Below are 21321 nucleotides of genomic sequence, written 5' to 3'. Positions count from 1 at the left end.
TTTTGAATCTTGTGGATTTTTCTATGCTTTTAATCTCTGAGAGGATGAAATCTGTATTTATAGAAAAGTGCGTCATGTTGAAAAACTTGAAAGTAAGTTTGATTTGATAATGACAACTGAACTGTGTCTTTTGGACACCATATTTTTTGGAATTAGCTGGAAGATTCTTGTGTTGGCTATGACTTCCCCCCCGCCCTACTTTCTCCTTGCAAAGTGACTTATTTTTTATTTATTTTTTTTTAAAACTTAATTTTATAGCTGCTTGTTTTGAGGGAGCACATTTACCTGTGGTTTCTAGTTTAATTTGTGATGTTTTTCTAGAAGAGCTGAAATAAGAAAATGTCAGGTTTTTTTTTTTTTGCTTCTGCAAAAATCACTTATTTTCATTAACTAAAGAAATGTGTATAAATTGTTGCTGCCTTGTGTAATTTATAAAAAAAACTATTGAAAGGCAAGCTTGTTAGGAATGTCCTTTTTTTCTTTAGTATGTTTTGTAGTCAGAACTTACAATCTGTAACTGAATATTTTTTGCAAACAAAATATTTTAGCACAAATGTATTTTGAATGATGGTCTAGTAACTACTGTATTAGTAACTTAAAAGCAGAGTAGAATTTTAATTTAATGTAACTTTTCTTCTTAAATTGGCCTAAGCCTTCTAGGACTGCAAAGAAACTTTAAGGTTGTTATTCTTAAGCTTATTATGGTATAGTATAGTGACAGTTGCTGTGCTCTTTTATAATTGGGGAATAAACCAGAAAATAAACACTTAATCTGCAATAAGCAGTGGTAGTCTGCTCTTTGTGGAAGCAGTTTTCAGTTAAATCCCAGCAGTGGGGGATTTGATGTGCAAATTTGTAACCCCTGTGATCTCTCTCTAATGCTTTCATCTCGCTTCGCTGCAGGCCTGTTCATATACTCATGAGCAGATTGTAGAGATGATGGAGTTCCTGATTGAATATGGTCCGGCACAGCTATACTGGGAGCCAGCAGAGGTTTTTCTCAAATTGTCTTGCGTCCAACTCATGCTTCAGCTCATTTCAATAGCATGCAACTGGAAGACGTACTACGCAAGGTGAGCTGTTTGCCGTAGCACTCTATTTTAGTGCAGTAAGTTGTGACTTTTGGGCAGAACATGACATTTCTAGATTTTTCTACCTCTCTGGTAGCATTTAAAACAGGCACACACTGGTTGGTGCTGCAAGAGCCTGTGCTGTGGCTACACGGTGCTTATGAAAGTTAACACTGTGGAAAGCAGGACTAATATTTTGAGGTAGAAGAGGGATGTCATGACACTTCTGAAAAGCCAAAATGCCTCAGGCCTCTGATTTCTGAGAAATCAGCATCATAGTAGAGCTTAATCACAATTCAGTGCATCACAAAATTTGTGTACCTTTTTGCTAGAGAAAGAGTAGAAAACCTTCAAAGTAGAGGGTAACATCAAGACTTATCTTAATCCCGGAAAGAGGTGAAATGTCTGTTTGGATGTATGAATTTAGCTGACTCAAGAGAGGCCACTGCATTACTTTGTTGTTTTGTTGGTATTTGAAGTTGACTGAGCAGATGTAACTGGGAAAGTTGTGTGAATATGTAACAAGCCAGCATTTGAGAGAGGAAAAAGACTGCAGATTGTTACTGTGTATTGCTCGAGTACATGTCCCGAGGTGATACACTGCCAGCTGCTAAACTCAACATGTTGGTAAAGGGGTTCACCTTATCATGCAGCTTTTAAGTTTCTCCCTTGTCTTGGCTGCAGACAAGCTGTGGGGGCACCATGATACTCTGTTACGTTCCTGTGGCACCTCTTCACCCCACCTCCCTACCCCCAAAAAATCTGCAACATCTTTATTCTTAAGAACGAAAGGGAACTGCCACCAAGCTCTGATAGAATACCGTTAGGATCCTGTCCCCAGTTCAAAGGAGGATGGGTGCAAAGTTCCAGCCTCTGTTCATCCTAATGACCATCTGCTCCCCAAAGTGAAGCTGTAATTCTCTCTAGAGATATGTTCACAGATGAGTCACTGTCCACTATAACTAGCTGTCATCAGCGGTGTTCCTGTCACTGGGACTCCCTCCTTATTTCTGCTGCCTGCAGGAGCTCCTCGCCTAACTTAACTTAAAAGCCTTTGAAATCTGTTTTGCTTCTGCAATCCCCTGCCTCCCTCTCTCTCTCAGGTTGCACTCTCCTGGGTAGTGTCTGTTCTCCTGTTTCTTACTCTTTGCAGCTGTTTCCTAATTGCTACCTGGGTTAACTCTTACCTTTCTATACAGGCTTACAAACCTTCCCCCTTTTTCTTGCGGCGTTCTGCTCTTCCAAGTCTTGCTTAACAGCCCTTTTCATCTTCCACACACCTGTGTTTCTCTTAAACTGGTGCCTAAGTTGATGCCTTTTTCCCTATTACAATTGTCTGGTTTACTGCTGAACAGTTTCCCTTTGCTTCAGAAAAACTTCTTTCGTAGTCGACTGGTGACAGAGTATTTTAGACAGCAGTGTTTCCCAACTAAGATGTAAAGTTAAATTAGATTTAGAAGCTTAATTTAGAATGCTTTTTTGGATATGCCTTAACAGTCTTATTTTTATAAATACAAAATTACAGTCATTTTAGGAGTCTGTGGGCAGTGTGGGATAAATGTTGACAGACTGCAGGCAGTGGTGTGCATGTGAGCACCGCCTTCTGTGGAGAACAGCCCTTTGAGTGGAATGTTCTAAAATCAAAAGGCATCATCAAATACATTAAATGTGACTGATTTACTCCTCTTTGTTGGAGTAGAGTAGATCGGATACTATTTTATATTGTTGAAACAACATGTACGTACACCTCTAAGAAGTTCTTCTGTTGTTGTCTTCCAGGAATGACACAGTACGATATGCTTTGGATGTACTAGCCATCCTGACTGTGGTTCCTAAAATCCAGTTGCAGCTGGCAGAACCTGTGGATGTGTTAGATGAAGCTGGATCCACTGTTTCCACTGTGGGTAAGCTGAAATATGGTCCTGATGACTTACACACTTATCGGTTGCCTTCTACTACATGATTTTTCAGCTGGCTGTTTCTCACCTGCAGTGAGACAGGGGTTAAAATAAGTCATGTATTCAGAGTTATTGTCAGGGATGCAAATAAATGGGAGAGTAGACTGTGGTTAAAATTGTGTCATGATTAGCACTGTGGTTGGATTGCAGATTTGAAGGCGTGGTCATTGATTTGCACTTGTTTTCAAGAGCTCATTAAATACAGATGGAGGCAAATCTGCTTTCATAATGGGACTATTAGGTTCCCTCAACTTCCCAGAAATTTAGGTCTCCTGGGGATTTGGCATTTGAGAATATGGGAGAGCAACAATTATTGCAGTTCGAGTTATGCTCTAACTGGCTACCTGCAGATTCAGTATGCAAATGAATGAGATGAGACTGGATCAGATTTAAGGCTTATGCATTAACTGGGGCCTGACTTTTTTTTTTTTTTTTAAGAAAGTAAAAACCCAAAGTTTCATTTTTGCCTGACTCCTTTTGGAAGCTGTGATACGATTTCTTTTATTCCCTTCATAACATAGTCCCCGTCCTGCCTCTCTGTTTCCACTTTGTTAGTATTTATACAAGAGAGTTGCTTTCTGCAGTAAGAATCAGAGGCTTGCTTGTACATCTTTCTGTGTCAAGTATCTCAGATTTTACATTCCTGGGCCAATCATCTCTGAAAGATCATTTGACTCTCTACTTACTAATGATGAAGAGGAGGAGCATCAGCGTAGGAAAACGTTTTGCCAGGGAGGTAGAAGAATACGTCTTACACTAGTTAGCAGAACTTCAGAAATTCCCAGAATGAAGAGGATTACCTATTTTCCTCAAATTTGTTGAAGACTCCCTTGTTTGTCTGATGAACTGTGTAAGATACATTTTAGAGTACTAAATAAACTGTTTCTTTCCCTCACTAGGTATTAGTATCATCCTTGGAGTTGCTGAGGGTGAATTTTTCATCCATGATGCCGAGATTCAGAAATCAGCCCTTCAGATCATCATCAATTGTGTATGTGGCCCAGATAACCGGATCTCCAGTATTGGCAAATTCATCTCTGGAACTCCTCGGCGAAAGCTTCCTCAGGCCCCCAAGAGCAGTGAGCACACATTAGCTAAGATGTGGAATGTGGTACAGTCCAACAATGGCATCAAAGTGCTGCTGTCATTGCTGTCTATAAAGATGCCGATCACAGACGCAGATCAGATCCGAGCATTAGCCTGCAAAGCCTTGGTGGGGCTCTCGCGCAGCAGTACTGTCCGGCAGATTATCAGCAAGCTCCCCCTCTTTAGCAGCTGTCAAATTCAGCAGCTGATGAAAGAGCCGGTGCTTCAGGACAAACGCAGTGAGCATGTGAAGTTCTGCAAATATGCTGCTGAGCTGATAGAGCGTGTCTCGGGGAAGCCGTTGCTGATTGGCACAGATGTCTCTCTGGCTCGGTTGCAGAAAGCGGATGTGGTGGCCCAGTCAAGGATCACGTTTCCTGAGAAGGAGTTGCTGCTCCTGATTCGGAACCATCTCATCTCTAAGGGCCTAGGAGAAACTGCATCTGTCCTTACTAAAGAGGCTGACCTACCCATGACTGCAGCATCTCATTCATCTGCCTTCACCCCTGTTGCGGCTGCTGCCTCTCCTGTGACCCTGCCTCGCACTCCTCGCATAGCTAACGGCATCTCAGCCCGTTTGAGTAGCCACACTTCTGTAGGTTCCACTGCCACCTCTGTCCATGCTCAGGCAAGGCCGTCTGCATCCCAAGGTCCACTTGCCCTTCCAGGCCCTTCTTACGCCAGCAGCTCTCCTCTGATTGGCAGGATTAGCTTTGTCAGGGAGAGGCCATCTCCCTGCAACGGCAGAAAAATCAGAGTGTTGCGACAAAAATCGGACCATGGCGCCTACAGCCAGAGCCCAGCTATCAAAAAGCAGCTGGACAGACACCTTCCTTCCCCACCCACGCTGGACAGTATAATCACAGAGTACCTTAGGGAGCAGCATGCCCGCTGCAAGAACCCTGTTGCCACCTGTCCCCCTTTCTCTCTCTTTACTCCCCACCAGTGTCCTGAGCCAAAACAGAGGCGCCAAGCGCCAACTAACTTTACCTCACGGCTGACCCGCAGGGCAGCCTTTCCGAAGTACGGAGGGGTGGATGGTGGCTGCTTTGATAGACACCTTATATTTAGCAGGTAAGGAAGAAAAATGTTTCTTGATCCCTGTCAGGATGCACCAAAAAGCCTTACCTGGATTTAGGCTGTGCAGTCCCACAGCAGAGTATCCTTGGAAAGAAAAGTGTTTTAATTCAACAGTGACAAGTGGGAGAGCCTTGAAAGGCATTTTTAGAAGTTGTTCTGTTTCTCTTGTCCTTAGTACTGACCCTTAGTATGTAAAGCACACTTTATTTTCACTATCATGTTAATTCATTAGCAACATTGACTAATGAAGCCCATAGCTCTTTGTTCGCCTTTGGAAGGTAAGTAACACCAATTTTATACGAGAGTGTAGCACAGCCTTGAGGATGGTTGGCTGACAGATGCAGGATGGCGGAATCCATATTTTGCTCTGTCAGCTGAATCCACAGCACTGCAAGTTGGTAGCCTTTTTATGTGCTCTTTCTTTGCTGAGGTTAAATTGGAAGATGATGTAAAGTTTATAAAAAATAAAGATGATACATAAATGAAAGCATCTTCACAGTGAAACCAGTATCACCTTGGGGAATTGTGATGACAGGAGGTTATTTGGCTGATGTGCCATGCCTTCTTGTGTTGAGTGTTTCAGAACGGTTAGAAAATTTTTTGCTAGCTGTCTGTACTTATCCAGGTGATGGCATTGCAGGCTTTCCATCAATCCAGCTTTGAAGACTGACTCCAAGTGCTTCATCTTAATGATGTACTTTAACAGAAGTACTTAATAGTGCAAAACAAACCCTGAAACTTTGCAAACACTGTTGTAACATACTCACTTGACCACTAGGCTTACAATTGACAATTAGCTTGTCCTAGAAGGACAGCTATAACCTGTACCTACGTGGTTTTTAAGGACTGAATTTAATATCATCACACAACGTTTCAGTTTTGCTTTTCTTCTCTCCTGGATGACCTTTGTATTTCTGCCTTCTGTAGGTTCCGTCCGATTTCTGTGTTCAGGGAAGCAAATGAGGATGAGAGTGGCTTTACCTGTTGCGCGTTTTCTGCAAGAGAACGATTCTTAATGCTGGGTACTTGCACAGGGCAGTTGAAACTCTATAATGTATTCAGTGGACAGGAAGAGGCCAGTTACAACTGCCATAACTCTGCCATCACGCACCTTGAGCCATCCAGGGTAAGTAATCAGAGACCTGTTCTGAGTTTTAGAAGTTCTCACAGACTAAGCCCTGGTATGTTTTGGGCCTGTCTGGATATTTGCATCTAAAATGCATCTGCTGGCTGGTCTGCAATGCCTGTCATTAAAGTACTTGTAATAGTTACATACTCCCTCTCTGTGAGTTCTACAATTATTTTTTTCTTCCCAAGATAATAGAGAAGATGCGCAGAGGCTCTGTGCCTTCCTAAGTAATTAATATATGTGTCCAGAAGTGCAAAAATGCTTAACCTGACTATGTATTTAAGATAAATGTGAGATAAGATATCAGGGTTTATATCACCTCCCTTTGTTGGAGAAAGAAATCTTTTGGGGGATGATTCTAGGAAGAAATAAAAGTTAACTGATTTATAAGCAGAGTGAGCTCCACTCACAGGGCATCAAAATTCAGGCATGGATTATCCTGATTTTTATCTGCTATTAACTCATAAATCATTTCCATTGTTGTCTGGTTTTGTCTGCCAAAGGCTCTTTATATTATACATAGTATTAGATACCTATAATTTATCTCCACAGGAGTAGTTTAGTAAGCACAAAATCTGCTGTAGTTCCTAAATTCATCTTGTACATGTTAAGTTAAAGTGTACAGGTAAAATGATAACCTCTGTTTTCCTTGGTATTCTTTTCCACTCCCATCTGGCGATACAGGATGGATCTTTATTGCTGACATCTGCTACGTGGAGTCAACCTCTGTCTGCATTATGGGGAATGAAGTCTGTCTTTGATATGAAGTAGGTATACTCTGATCCAGCTGTGGGGTATGTTGCAGTTAGAAGAACCATTCAATATAGGCAGAAACCCTAACAACAAACTCTATGAAAGCACAGCACAGCTCTTGCAATGTCTCTTGTGAAAAAATAAAATGTGCTCCCTTTCTTATGTTTAATATCTTCCCTATTTTATTGGCTACAGATAGCTTTGCTAAATTCTACCTACCTAAAGTCCTGTTTAATGCAAGATAGATCAGTAAAATCACTGTTGGCCCTGAAGGCAAAGAAGTATGTTTGTATTTTTATTCTTGTGTTCATAAATTATCTTGACAATCTTTCTGTAGCCTGGTACAGAATTTTATTAGTACAGTGATTCGCGTGGTGAAATTGTCAGACCCTGGAAACATGCTATTTCAGACCCAGAAAAAGCTATTTAAAAGTTATTTCAATATTTACAGTTTTTCCTTTCGATAAAAAATGGGTGGAAGGCTCTTCCTTTTTTAAAAGGTTAGGCTGTTGTCTACCTTAGTTGTAAGCAACAGTTTTGGTGCGATCTGTTTTAGGTCAGCTAGAGAGCATTTTTCAGATAAAAAGTTTAACGTGCCTCAGGTGTGCATGTGTGTTTGAACGTTCATGATGCCATTCGTTACTTGCTCCTTGAAATACTTATGTTTATGGCAGACCCTGTTGATGACAAGTCTGTGAATTTGATACTTGTGTTTTTTTACTGGTCTGCTGTAAAGGCTGTGTCTATAATAGACACTTTCCTGCAAATGCCAGTGGAGCATTTTACCATTGTAGTATGCTGTGGTCAATGGTGAAGGAAAGTCTTTTGTACACATTTAGTTTTCTGCATCGTTGAAACCTCTGCTGGAGGTGTTGGGGTAGTGTTTGGTTCACACGGGTGGTTTGAATCTGCAGTCCCTTGACTTCCTTTCTGACTCTACCTACAGGCATTCCTTCCCTGATGACCACTATGTGGAGTTCAGCAAGCACTCTCAGGACAGGGTCATTGGCACAAAAGGAGATATTGCCCATGTAAGTACCAGTAGAAGTCACGGTTGTGGAGCTGTTGCAAGAATATAATTCTTCACAGGACATTTATTAACAGATGTGGGTGCCGTGATGCTCTGTAACTGATGAGCTAAGCGGCTTTAGAGGAAAAGCTTTGAAAGTGTCAAAAAACTTCTCAGTAGCTCAGTCAACAGCTGTGGAAAATGCCCTATAAAAAGTGTCCTTAAAAGCATCCTCCTTTTACTCCCCCAAAACCTGCAGATTGCTTTTGGGTAATTTAATTTTACTAATATGTTTTCAGAGAATGCAATTGTGTTTTGTATGAATACCTGCAAATTTGACAGACGCAGGCTTCAGAGTGCTTTTCCTTCTCAGTGTTAATTTGCATTGCTTATAGGCGCTCTTTTGAAAGAGTATTTGCATAACAAATTGTCAGAAAACACAACTTATTCAAATTATTTATGATTTTACTTAATTCTGTGATTTGTTTAAGCAAGCTACCCATTCCTGACCAGTTTTTAACTTGGATTTATCTGGAAGTCAGATCAGTTTGTGTATTGAGTTTATCTGGTAAACAGATTTGTTTTCCAATTCTAGAGGATTTTTTCCTCTCTAAGTTTGAAAGAGAGCTGGGCTCTGAGGGATGTTACAGATCAAATTTATCTGAGAAGATGGTCATAAAGCCTTCGTACTAGTTAAAGCCCTTTTTATCTTTTTATCTTCCAACAGTTTGTTGGGGCAAAGCTCAGAAAGTTGCATTTCCATGTAAACGCCAGGAATTTTAACTCCTTTTCTATAGTTTCTGGCTTTTTTTCCCCTCTCTGTGTGCTTTGGAGTTTTCATGTTTGTAAATACCATCTGTTCTGAAAGCAGTTCATTTCTGAAACAGTTTCTGGCTAAGCGGTACCTTGTGACTGCAGCTTCACAGCCTGCTTTTCATAATGGAGTTAGTTTCTTTGGAACTAATCAGAATCATATTGAAATATATCAGTGAACTTGCAGTAAGCTAAGTACTGCCAAAACGTGTTGTGAGATTTGGTTCCAGCTGTGGAAAAACTATTGAAGGACTGGTAGAAAGCGTTGTCTTTAGAACGCTCTCCCTTGAAATGGAAAAGCAAGATGGCAAATGGGGTGATTCTGGAAACAATTTAGAAGGGGGAACATGGGGTGATCTTAGGCACAGGTATATTACAAATTGTGACTAATCTTTCTCTTTCTTTTTAATCTAAAAGATCTATGATATTCAGACTGGCAACAAGCTATTGACTCTGTTTAACCCAGATCTTGCCAACAACTACAAGAAGAACTGTGCCACCTTTAACCCCACTGATGACCTTGTCCTAAATGATGGTGTCCTCTGGGATGTTAGATCGGCACAAGCCATCCACAAGTTTGACAAATTCAACATGACCATCAGTGGTGTTTTCCACCCCAATGGGCTAGAGGTCATAGTCAACACAGAAATTGTATCCTTTGGCCACTCTGGTAACTGATGTGCTGGGACCTAAAGAATTTGTATTGATAAACAAGTAGCTGCTTGCAGAAGTTGTATTAATGGTCTGCTGTGTTACAGGTTATATATGGTAACAATGGTTTTTGTCTGCGAATCAAGTAAGTCGGGACTGTCAGCTAGCTAATTTAAATCTAGATTCTGCCTCTGATATGGCCTAGAGGAAATACATAACACACAGAGGAAGAGAGATTTTCTTTTCTAATATACTCTGTGGTACCTCTGCTCTCTTCCCATCCCTTTACCAAGGTCAACCTTGAAGCTCCGCAGTAACCTCTCATGACTCGGAATGACATTTTGAGTAAGAGCTTTTTTATTTCGAACGTATGGAAGGGATTGTGGTGCTAGAATCTGACTCCGGTTCTGTCATATTTGCAAGAGGCTGGCAATGAGGTTTCTTGAATGCAGTTAATCAGTTGTTTGCCATTGTGTTGAAATAGAAACTTTTAATTGTTTGTTGCTCCTTAGCCTGTGTTTTTTCAGTGGGACCTCCGAACTTTCCATTTGTTACACACAGTACCTGCATTGGATCAATGTCGTGTGGTCTTCAACTATACTGGCACAGTTATGTATGGAGGTAGGACTTCTCAGTCTTACATTACTCTCCTTGGTCACTTCTGGTTTGAGATAAGTAGATGCTTGTTCAGGGAAACTGGAAACTTCAGACAGTCTGTCTAACTCCAGACCTTCCTGGCATGTGCGAACTGGAATTTTTTCAGGATGTTTATGGTACACGTATTGCTGACAAAGACAGTTTTCTCTAACATCAGCAATATCACAACTCATTTGTGAGATTAAAAATCCACCTATTAAAAAAGAAAATGTGTATAACAGCAGATCTTATGATACTTGAGAAAATAATTTTGTCTTCTGTATTAAGTTTCAATGGTCTGCAGTATTAATAAAGGTAGCTCTGGAAGAGTAGATATTGAATGGGTCTTGTCAAGCTATTAAATAAAAAGAAAATTCGTGTCAGAGTCCGATTTGATCTTAAGTTGATTAATGATAGTGATGAATGGAAGGTGGATTTGTGGAATAATCTTTCCTTGTATCAGCTATGTTGCAGGCAGATGATGAAGATGACCTTCTGGAGGAGAGAATGAGAAGTCCCTTTGGCTCTTCTTTCAGGACATTTAATGCAACTGATTATAAGCCTATAGGTAAGAGTAGGAGAGGAGCAAGTAGCTTGGTCTGGAGGTTTGAAGGTTTATTGAAAGCTCTGCTTAGTAACGTTCACTTCCTCCTCTCCTTTGCACGTGTGGCAAAACAAATTCTGCTATGACCTGTTCTGGTTGAAGCACAAGAATTGGGTTTAACGCTGAAATAGGTTCAAGTATCATACCCTGTTCAGTGCATGATTGCAGTTCTGGCATTATTTTCCTTTCCTCTTTCCAAGTAGGGTATAATCTGAGATAGTAGGTCATTTGGCCAAGATGTCATTGGGCTCATTTCAGGAAGGGCTGTTATTTCGGGGGCGGGGGAGGGTGGAGCGGGGGGGTGGGGAGGGGGGTTGTTGGTGGGGTTTTTTTTGTTTGTTTGGGTTTTTTTTTTTTCCATTTTACTTTTGTTTTCATTTTCCCAGCAGCATTTCTCCATGCTGGTAGTTCAAAATGCTGTCAGTTTGGCCTCTAGCTTGCAAAGCTGCTGGAGCTAAGCTAGCGTGGGGTTTGATATTGAGAGGAGGCATGGCTCACAGCTCAGTGCCTTGGTTGCCACCTATCCTGGAAAATTATCTGTTGTGTACTGTGCTTAGAGAAGCCAAAAAATATATTATCAAGGGAGGAGGCACTATGCAGAGGAGGTTAAGAACTTACCTGGCTATTTTTTCTGACAGTCTCCAACATTTCTATTCTTTATTCCAGGTTGAATTAGTAACAAATGTTCATTTTGCTTTTGTTTCAGCTGGTTTCTCTTGTCCTCACATTTTATTATCTGCTTTTAGATAAATATGTACTATAGTAGTAATATGCAGTTAACCACTGAGTTTGTTTTGTGATGTTTTCCAGCGACGATAGATGTCAAGCGGAATATCTTTGACTTGTGCACAGACAGCAAGGACTGCTATCTAGCTGTCATTGAGGTAAAGGAGCTAAGAATAAACTCTGATTCTCTGTAGCTGTGGTTTTGAGTGCAATGTCTTTTGTTTCTTTTTAAAACCTTCAGAAGTGGTGATTCTAGAGTTCCTACTGTTATTCGTGTCCTAAGCAGTGGTGGTGTTTTAATGATGGTAAAGATGCTGTCAATTTTTTGCTGTCCACGCACAGCAGTCTTGTTTTTCTGCCTCTAATTCCTTAAACTTCTAAACTCATTTGCCTCTCTTCAAACACTTCACACTGTAAAATGTGCAGAGGCTTTCGTTCTCATAGGCGTAGAGAGAAATGCATATTTTCCTATTTATAGCAATAATTTCCTATTAAAATTTGCATTGTATTGAATAACTGGGAAATGCAGTCTTCCTGCGGCTTTCCACAGAGCTTTTCTGTGAATCACTGTTACTGTTTTTTTCACTTGTCGTCCTAGCAAAATCCCAGAAACTAAGGATTTGAAGCAAAAATTACTGAGCAAAACATATGGTTTGTTAGAGGGGAAGTAAAATTAAACTAATGGGTCCAGTTCTTTGTCCAATAATATGTTGTCAGTACCCAATTTCTTGAACCTGACTATGTACACGTAGTCACTAATTTAGAATCCAGTCAACGTAATACTCTGTGAAGCACTGATCCTTACAGACCAAAAAAGCCAGTAAAGAATTTGTAGCAGGACAAGCTTCATGTTTAACTACTGAAGTTCGAGTAGTTAAGGTTGTGAGGCCAAGGTATGAAAATTTTCTTTTAAAGGAGCCATCGGAAATGTTACTTCAGTGCATGTGGCAGCAGTGGTTGCTGGGGTGTCAGACTGCTGTGTGCTGGAGCTCTTGCTATGTGACAGCTTTTAGCATCCTCTCAAGGCATATGGTACAATGATATGATAGGGAGGCAAATTTGAAAGGAAGTAGTGTGGGGTTAGGTGAGAACTAACCTGAAGCATGTTAAGGATCCAGTACAGGTGTTAGGTTTACTAATAAGAGTGTAACTTGCGGATGACAGAAGCAGGAAGTAGATGCCTGGGCTGGTCCTTGAAACCAAAAAAGACTTGGGTTTAGTGCTAGTTGTACTGCTGCTAGGAAATGGGAGGGAGGGATTTTGGTAATGTGTCTGTAATTCAGATCAGATAAAGCACTGACTATGACCCCGGAGCTTAATTCCGGGGGCTAACTGTTGTGTGGGCATCTCCCCTTCAGAATCAAGGCAGCATGGATGCCATGAACATGGATACAGTTTGCAGACTGTATGAAGTGGGCAGGCAGCGTTTGGCAGAAGATGAAGAGGATGAAGAAGAAGATCAGGTGAGAAGTATAGCATTAACCTGGCTCTTCAAGAGAAGCTGTTAGCCATCTGCATGTGAGAGGCTGCAAGTGTTCATTTATTACCCATAAAGTACAGATGCCTTGTTTGGTCTCACCTGGTGTGAAGTAGATTGCTGTCAGTAATCTATGCAGTAGATGCAGTAATCTGCAGTAACTGTGCAGAACCTGTGTGAACAGTAACTTTGTGCACTGTAAACCAACGTGATAATTGATAATTTATTTCTTAATTTCCCTAAGTGTTTCAATCTTGATCAGAAACTTTTCTGTTTATTCTGCTTGGGTTTTTTAAAATATTTCGACACCCAGCAGAGACAGAGTGTTTGAGGTTTTCCTTTTTTGATTCCAAGTCTCATACTTGGGAATAACTTGTCACCAATTTTTGAATGAGACACACCTTGTGACTAATGCAGTGAAACTGCACAGTTGCAGTTTCTTCTACATAGCAAAATGCTTTAAGAATTTTAAAGTAAGCTGTAGGTTTGTGTTGGGATGTGTTGGTTTTCCTTCTCAGAGCAGCTGTTTGATCTCTGGCAACTTGACAAAAGAGCTAAGAACTGCAATAAGTGCTCCTCAGGGTGCAGTTAGTAGAATATACAGTAGCACACAGTACTTACTGCAGTGCAATGAGAATTAAAGACAAATTTGTAGCTTTTTGGGTGTCAGGTTTTTGCTTGTTTTTTGTTTTTGTTTTTTTTTTTTGAACAGGCAAAGACCTTGTGCTTCAATTCCCTAAAGATTTTAAATCCATTATTCTCTGCTCTTTGGTGTTTGCATTCTAGTAAATCATATATTTGTATCTTCTGTGAGAAAAGCTGACTTCACCTTTTTCCAAAGAATGCCAGAAGGTAATATTTTGGTGGGGTTTTTTTTCCAGCCTCTGTGGAAAGGTGGATTTCCGATACGCTTTCTGTCTCTGAATCTTCCTGTTGCTAGGTTAAAACTTTTACTTTTCAGTTCAGAAGACTGGATAGCAGATCCCAGGAAAGTGTAATGTTCTTTGCAGTTGGTTGTTATTATTACAGTTTCACTGTAATTCTGAAGATAAAGCAGTAGTTCTGTTTTGCGTACACAATTTGCTGTTCTGTCCTCTCAATGTGCTACAAGGTTGCAGTTGGCATTCTTATGAAATCCTTTGTCACTGTTTCTATCCCTAGATCGGATGGATTCAGTTTAGGAACTTTTAGAATGGGTGAAGAGTAAGAATTCCTTAGGAAACAATGAGGGGGGGAAATTACTCTTCCTTCCAAAGTGTTTCTGCTTTCAGCCAGTGCTTGCCTCAGGCAATAGTTTCTATTTTTGTCTCTGCTTCCACTGGTTTTTTTTTTGTTCACATTCAGTATATTTTAGTAAGGTTATTTACATTTTCTTTATAAAAATCTCAAAAAATTGTTTGTAGCAGAAAGCGATTTTGCATTGTACAATGGTTAACTAGCAGCTATGAAGACACTGTTTTGCAATATCGCTGGTAAGTGTTGACTTAAGCGGAGATCTGTATTTGTATAGAGGACGCAGGCTGAGTGCTGTTGGTTCCAGGCTGTAACACTAGGTACCAAGCAGAGATAAGGTATCTGTCATCCATCAGACGTGACTGGGGACGCTTCCTGTCTTACCAATGGAGGTGGCCCCTGGCAGAACTTAAGTATGCTAAAAGCTTTTCTGTAAAGCTTATGGAGTATTCCAACAAAGCTGCTTGGGGATAGATTTGCAAGCTAAGAGTGACTACTTGGTACTGCATAATTGCTGCTTTTTATGGTCTTCATTTCTGGGGTGTATAGGTAACAGTAACTTTTAGGGATGGTTACAATCAAGTTTCTTTAGTAAGAGAGATTTGTTTTCAATATAAACAACATTTACGAACCCGAATTCAATTCAATCTATATATATTAAGCAAAACGTTAACTTGCTTTCTGTCCCATAGCTGTTCACTGCTGTTCCTCCAGGTTTGTTCTAGTCTTAGGCTTACAAAATACAGCTTTTGTCTCCATAGAGACATCCAGCATTGAGCTAGAATGAGTAGAGGTTTTCCAGAATAAAGATGGAATCTCTCTGGCATGCTTGTCTGTTAAGGTCAACAAAAGTAATTTATTTCCCGGTGAACAGGAGTTTTCTGTGTATGCATATGCTCACACTTAGGTAGGTGTTTACTACTTGCCTAGATAGTTTCTGTGATTTAGGCTTTGAAAAATTGGAAATAAACTTTCAAACTTGTTGGGACTTATCACAGATATTCTGGCTAAAAGATGATGCTTCTGATATCTTCCATGAAAGTGGTGGGGGAGGAAGTCCATGTGAATCAACATTACACTGACGTCTATTTGGTCAAGATTTTTAGAGCTGATATTAATCTGTTTGGCCCTTGTATATTGACACCTTCATTTTACACATACATATATTTTTTGTATATGATCTACATGGGTCCATGAGTACAGATTTTTGCCCGTGCAGAAAGTAGTAAGTACTCAAATAGAGCATATTTGATGGGCAAGCCTTGCTTGGAAGCCATGTGACGTAGAATAAAATTGCTTTAAAAATTATGCTTGAGACAAGTTAAAAACTATGGAGAAAAATATTTGCCTGACATTTTTTACTTTAAGTTTTGCCGCCTTGTGATGTCATTTTTGACAAGTGTCAACTGGTGGATCTGTGACAGATTTTTGAAAAGCAAAAGACTGAGGGTAAAATGAACCTAGCAGGGCGGTAGATATCTTTCAATTCCTTCTCTCATTTAAGTGAAGAAACAAAACAGCTATATTACTCCCCCTTCCTCAAGCCAAACCTTGTGAAATCAACACATAAATTACCCTCAAATTAAATGACCGGGCTGACTTAGCTGGCTTGTGCATGGTACTGCTGCAGTAAATGTTTATGGTTTTGTTTGAAATACTTGAGAATAGCACTACTACTGTAGCTGAGTTCTTCCTCAGCTCTTATACTAGCCTTTCGTATGAGATCTCTGGAAAGCTGCCTTTTCCTAGTTACAGCCAGTAATCCAGAGTTGTCAGGCCTTGTTAAACAGAACAAATGCAAAATGGATATTAATACTCTGTGACCTGTACTTACTGCGATAACTGAGGGAAAGTGAAGATGTAACACGCTTAGCAAGAGCCGGTTTGTTAGCCTTTTTTTGTTGGATGTGTTACTCCAAAAATACTCATCTTTCTGCCTTGAACTTCTGTGAGTTTTGTGTATTATTTCACTGCTGGATGAGTATCTAAGTGGGTCCATCAGTGACTGAGTGTCTCTCAAGCATTTGCATACCTGTTCACTCTGGGGGGAAACAGGCAGAGTTTCCTATTCTTCAGTCCTGCAGCAAGATCCTCCTCTTCCTCCTGTATTTGCCACTGTTTTGATACACTCCTTCAGAGTTAGACTTAGCAAAAATAAGATGGGTATCCGAGCTACTGGTACACGTGCTGGGCCATCTTTTGGTTGTTAGCTTGCTTAATTCTTATTTATTTCCATTTCTTGGCTGATTTATATCCCCTGTTTCATTCGGTAATCTGTTGTCTTCTGCAGTGAGACAGACCAGGAATTTCAGAGGAAATGGTGCAAAGGAAAGTGAACGTCCTGATCTGGCCTAGAAATGGCGCATGGCAGTTGCCAGGGGCTAGAAAAGGTGACTTCAGAAATATTAAGTGATCAGAAAAGCTAAAACCAAGGGAACTGGCTGAACACAGAGTAGACTCAAAACTGCGAAACTTAAGTCTAGATGACGTGATCTTCTGAGTGGGTTACAGGATTTTCGGTCTGTGCATTTTTACCTCTTTATTTTAGTTTTTCTTTCCATTTTAGTTCTTTAAGGCCTATTTTTTATCTCTGTGGTACATGTGGATGATGTTGCACCTGTGAGGCTTAAGTAGCATTCTCAGTTATTGTCATGTTCAGAGAGATTTATGGCTTCAGTAGCAGATTGCTTCACCTAGCTGTCCCTGTCCTATAAAGTGTGTTCTACTTCTTTTGCCAGAACTGAAGAACTGTTAATTATCCTGCAGTGCTTCTGGGCTATCGAAATGGTGATGGTAGGTGTGTAATTTGTCTTTTTGCATTGGTTTAGAAAACTCTAGGTGATATGAAACGAAAGCTTTGGAGATAAGGCAATAAAGACTCGAAAGACAATCGCTATTCTAACACGTAGTTTAGCCAGGATGGAAAATGCTTTTCCTCAGCTTTCTATGTGGTCTTTGTGATCCCGGTTTCTACTTTTATTTTAGGACTCTCCCCCTATCAGCCTGCCAACAGCAATTCCAGTGTACTTTATTGCTGTTGGTTTGATAGAGGTTTGTTTTCATGCGGGTACTTCTTTGCTGGGGGGAAAAACCCACAAACTTTAATCCATATTGGCACATGTATTTGGGAACCATCAGACCATGGTGGCGCTTTGTCACTACAAGCTGCCTAGGATGATTTATGTCATCAGGGACCCTTAGTTTTTCAGGAACTGTTCCCGTGACGTTTGAAGATATGTGTTTTGGTTTTTTTTTTTTTTTAATTAAATCTTGTTTAACATTAAATGTTTTGCAGGATAATAGCTGGGAACAAGTATTTTTAGACAAATGTTTCAACTGATAAAAATATACATGCGTTTATTGCACACCTTAATAGGAATCCTTGAACTTAGTTGCAGCCGGGGTGGCTAAGTAACGAGTGCTTTCCATCAAAGACCTGTTTACAGAACAGACACATCTTTTCAACAGGCATCCTCCAAAACAGATATTAAAAAAAAAAAAAAGCTTTCCCAGTACCTGTACTTACGACTTTTTTAGGTAGTAGCAAATGACTGTGACTGCTTCAGCCTATGCTGCTGTTTCAGAATCTAGTTTCACTAGCTGTGAGTTAGTGTAAACAGAGGAGATTCTTGGAAAGACAAAAGTAATTTAAATTTTCAAAAGGCTAGGCCTAGTATTATGGAGTAAAACAGCTTCAGCAGAGATAAAAGCATATTCTGCCTGTTCAGTGACAGAAATCAAAGCTTGACTTCCTCTCACCTAACACATCTTTCTAGAATTCCCAGAGTATTTGGGATCCAAGAAAATAAAAGCTGCCTCAGCTGTGATGAAAAATGCCAGTCAGAAGCTCGAGGGGGAAAAAAAAATGAACAAATTCATAGAGGGGAGAGTTCATTTACTGGCCAGCTTTTGAAATTCCTTTACACTGTATTGGTTTTTGGCATGCAATTAAAGGAATGGGCTTGTTTTTGTGAGTTGAGAGTGTGAGATCAGTGAGAGGAAGGAAGAGAAGCAGATTCAGAAGTTGCACCTGGTTCTGGACTCCTTATATTATTTCTGAGCCCTACAGCCCAGAGAATATAATAGTCACAATTTTATCCCTAGACTTAAGGAATATATCAACTGTGAAATGACAACTTGTCCATGTCTTGAAGAGGACAGTGACTCTGGAGTTCGATTATCATCAGGTACATACAGTCACATTACAATGAAAACATTTCTTAGGCAAAAACAGAGAATTGGTCAAAAGAGTCCCAGTTGAACACGCTGATACAACAGAGGCCCGGTTACTTTAAAGGTTTTGTTTATCTGTGTCATGGATGCTTTTTCATTCATCACAGGTAAGTAGTGATTGTTAGACAAGCTAAACCCACTGACATAGACTGAAAGAATAACTGGTTTTTTATTTCTTCATGTTTTGCCTCTGACATACTGTATGCTGTGTGCTGTTTCCTGTATTAAATCTGCACATACCTACATCTGCATAGAAGCCTATGGTAAGATTTCTTGCTTGTTACATATGCGCATTCCCAGGCTTCTAAGTTTTTAGCTCTCTGACCTCATTAATGCCTATGAAGAAGTAGAAATTCTAACGCTGAAGTAGCTGAGAAGGTAAAAGTAGGTGCATCCCTGTAGTGGGAAGGAGATGAATGTGTAGAATGAGTTTAACAGCATGGTAATAAAAGTGAGTTTGAGCTTGCTAGCTGAGGGGAAAGATGGAGACTAGGTAACCTAGGATGTAAAAAATTCCTTACGTGCTTGACCCCCTAGAAGGACTGTTGGCTATATTTAAGCTTTTTTCCACTCAGGGAGTGTCAAGAAGTGGGTGGGGGAGGAATTGGATAGAAATTCTTAAATGACTGAATAGCAGACATTGTCACTCCTGAGAATTGCATAGCAAAGGATCGGAAAGTACCGATGTGCTGCACAGATGCTTTGGAAGCAAGGAGAACTGTTGTCAGAAGATAGGACAAGGAGATTGTGGAGAAAGATAAATTACTAAAACAAGGAGAGACTTATTTCTCTGGAGTGAAACATTCTTCAGTGAACTTGTATTTGAACAATGATCAAATGTACTTTTTTTATGAAAGCAGAGCCTCTTCCCATGGTGGAAATAGTGGTAATTAAAATAATACTGATAATTTGGAATACGACCAGATTGCTAAAAATGAGTTTGCTTTTCTCTAGGAGAAACTTGGGGGAGGAGGGTGAAAGAGAGGGAGAAGTAAACTAGTAGGTTTACTAGAGAAAATAAACAGTTTATAGAAGCAGGTGCTTACTAGCAGATGATTAGACTTAGCTACAAATAGCCAGAAGTGAATTAAATATGAGCCGAAATATTTGTAAAAGTGGGAGGAGCTTCACTGATATTTGATTAACTGTTCTGCCGGTAAAAAAAGGCAGCCTCATTGATGAAAATAGGAGTAGTTAGAGTGCCATACTTCCTGAAAGCACCTTGTACAGACACTGATTTGGGGTAAAATACAGTGCAGACAGAACTATGTTAAAATAAAAAAAAATCAAAGTTCTGTCTAGTTAACATGTATTTTGCATCAGTTTGAATAAGTGAAGGACTGGGATTTTCCTGAGCCTTTGAATGCTTTTTGAGAGATGAACACCAGTGAATATGTTAAGTATCAATTTGTACTACCCATAAAGACAATTTTTGTGAACTTCGTATGTACAAAATGAATGGGTAAAAGGGGACCACTAAGAAAGTCTATGAAATGTGTGCAAACGTGCATCCAAGAACAATATGGAAGAAAATACATAAAGGTTGAACAAGAAAAAGGGTATTTATTGAGCTCTGGACAGGCTGTAAATACTGGCAACATGAAGAATTAGGTCAAGCATATTTTGGTACGTTGCTGCCACCCCTATATATGCCATTCCTTTAGGGGATGTTTTTTTATTTTTTTGCTTTGTAGTTATAAATGCTAAATTAATTGAACCAAATCTACTTGGCTTTCTAAATCTTTACATAAGGTTGCAAGTGGGTAGTAGAGTTAAGTTACCGGTAATTTGCTTTGAGATGATCTTGAGATAATCCTTTGCTATGTAATCAACTTTTCTGATTCTTTAAGTTAATGTCTAGCTTTTCTTGTACTACTATACCTCTGTAAATCTGCCTGTATGCAGGCATGTTAAAAAGCTGACATGAATCACTTTTGCCCTCTTAATCATCCTCAAAGTAGTCCCAGACTGTGTGTTTAAGCTATTTATGTGTTACTGTGTAAGTGAACTAGTGAATTTTTAGAGTTAGCGAGTGAGAGATTTCTCTAAGATGCACGCTTAAATTAATTGTCACATTTTGCAGTCTTATCCTAGAAGAACTGATAGTTCCTGCATCCTTTATACTTCTTTGAAGTATCTAACTGATGATACTATACATTACTGACTTACATTCTTAAGACTTTTTGAGTTAAACTGTTACAAACCCTTTGTATGGATGTGTTGGGGGGTTTTTTTTCAGCCTAAGCCAGTCTTTAGCAGTTGAGTCAAATGAACTCTATAGTTGAGGCAAACAATTTCTAAGTTAAACTGGAGCCTGTCCCTGTGTAGGCATCCTACTTACATCTGTGGATAGCTATTCCGCGCCGAAGTTCCAGCCTCCCTCTTTGCTATCCCTTATAATTATAACCAGGGTGTTTTGTTTTGTTCTCTAGTTCACTTTAAATTGTCCGCTTTGTCTTTGTTCTTTGCTTTATTTTTGCAGCCTTTTTGCTTTAACTGGGGTGAATCAGCCCTGTAAGTATTAATGCAGAGAAGTGGGGCCAGGAAGCCATTTTGTGTATGAAACAGGGTGGGTGTTTCTTAGATTAAAAGTCCTTTATTATAATTGCGATGCTGTGTTTTTGAAGAGCAGATAGAGTTGGTCATGCAGGTATGCAGATACTATAATGACCTCTGCGTTGCAGCTGTTATGTAGTGACATCTGTGTATGCTGGAGATGAAGATGAGTAACACTGGTACAGTATTGTGCAGATAACACAGAAAACCTTGTGTTGGTGCTCACTATAATATAATAATAAAATTAATACATATTTATGTAGTTACAAATTTGAGTCTCATTAGGGGTCAGTGGGTACTGTACTTC

At 39.8% G+C, this 21321-nt stretch overlaps 1 protein-coding gene across 11 annotated transcripts in view; it reads left to right on the top strand.

Annotated features, from left to right (window-relative positions):
• DCAF1 (DDB1 and CUL4 associated factor 1) overlaps nucleotides 1–21321 on the top strand; it is a 52378-nt gene that overhangs the window by 22893 nt on the left and 8164 nt on the right. For 5 of the 11 annotated variants that reach the window (XR_008468654.1, XM_054215903.1, XM_054215899.1 and 2 more), the window contains 11 exons: nucleotides 904–1073; nucleotides 2850–2974; nucleotides 3928–5188; nucleotides 6122–6320; nucleotides 7008–7090; nucleotides 8023–8107; nucleotides 9316–9549; nucleotides 10077–10170; nucleotides 10649–10753; nucleotides 11600–11673; nucleotides 12874–12978. Coding sequence is in view for 7 of the 11 variants with exons in the window: in XM_054215903.1 (XP_054071878.1) it covers nucleotides 904–1073; nucleotides 2850–2974; nucleotides 3928–5188; nucleotides 6122–6320; nucleotides 7008–7090; nucleotides 8023–8107; nucleotides 9316–9549; nucleotides 10077–10170; nucleotides 10649–10753; nucleotides 11600–11673; nucleotides 12874–12978 (2535 nt within the window). In the remaining 4 variants the exon portion in view is untranslated. Of the gene's footprint in view, nucleotides 1–903; nucleotides 1074–2849; nucleotides 2975–3927; nucleotides 5189–6121; nucleotides 6321–7007; nucleotides 7091–8022; nucleotides 8108–9315; nucleotides 9550–10076; nucleotides 10171–10648; nucleotides 10754–11599; nucleotides 11674–12873; nucleotides 12979–13704; nucleotides 13845–16963; nucleotides 16989–21321 lie in introns of those variants that run through there. The other 6 variants (XR_008468656.1, XR_008468655.1, XM_054215904.1 and 3 more) reach the window with 6 other exon arrangements.

This window comes from Rissa tridactyla, chromosome 10, assembly GCF_028500815.1.
Source record: "Rissa tridactyla isolate bRisTri1 chromosome 10, bRisTri1.patW.cur.20221130, whole genome shotgun sequence".
Taxonomy (NCBI): domain Eukaryota; kingdom Metazoa; phylum Chordata; class Aves; order Charadriiformes; family Laridae; genus Rissa; species Rissa tridactyla.
Note: the sequence above shows the minus strand (reverse complement) of the source record. Positions and strands in the feature narration are given on the sequence as shown.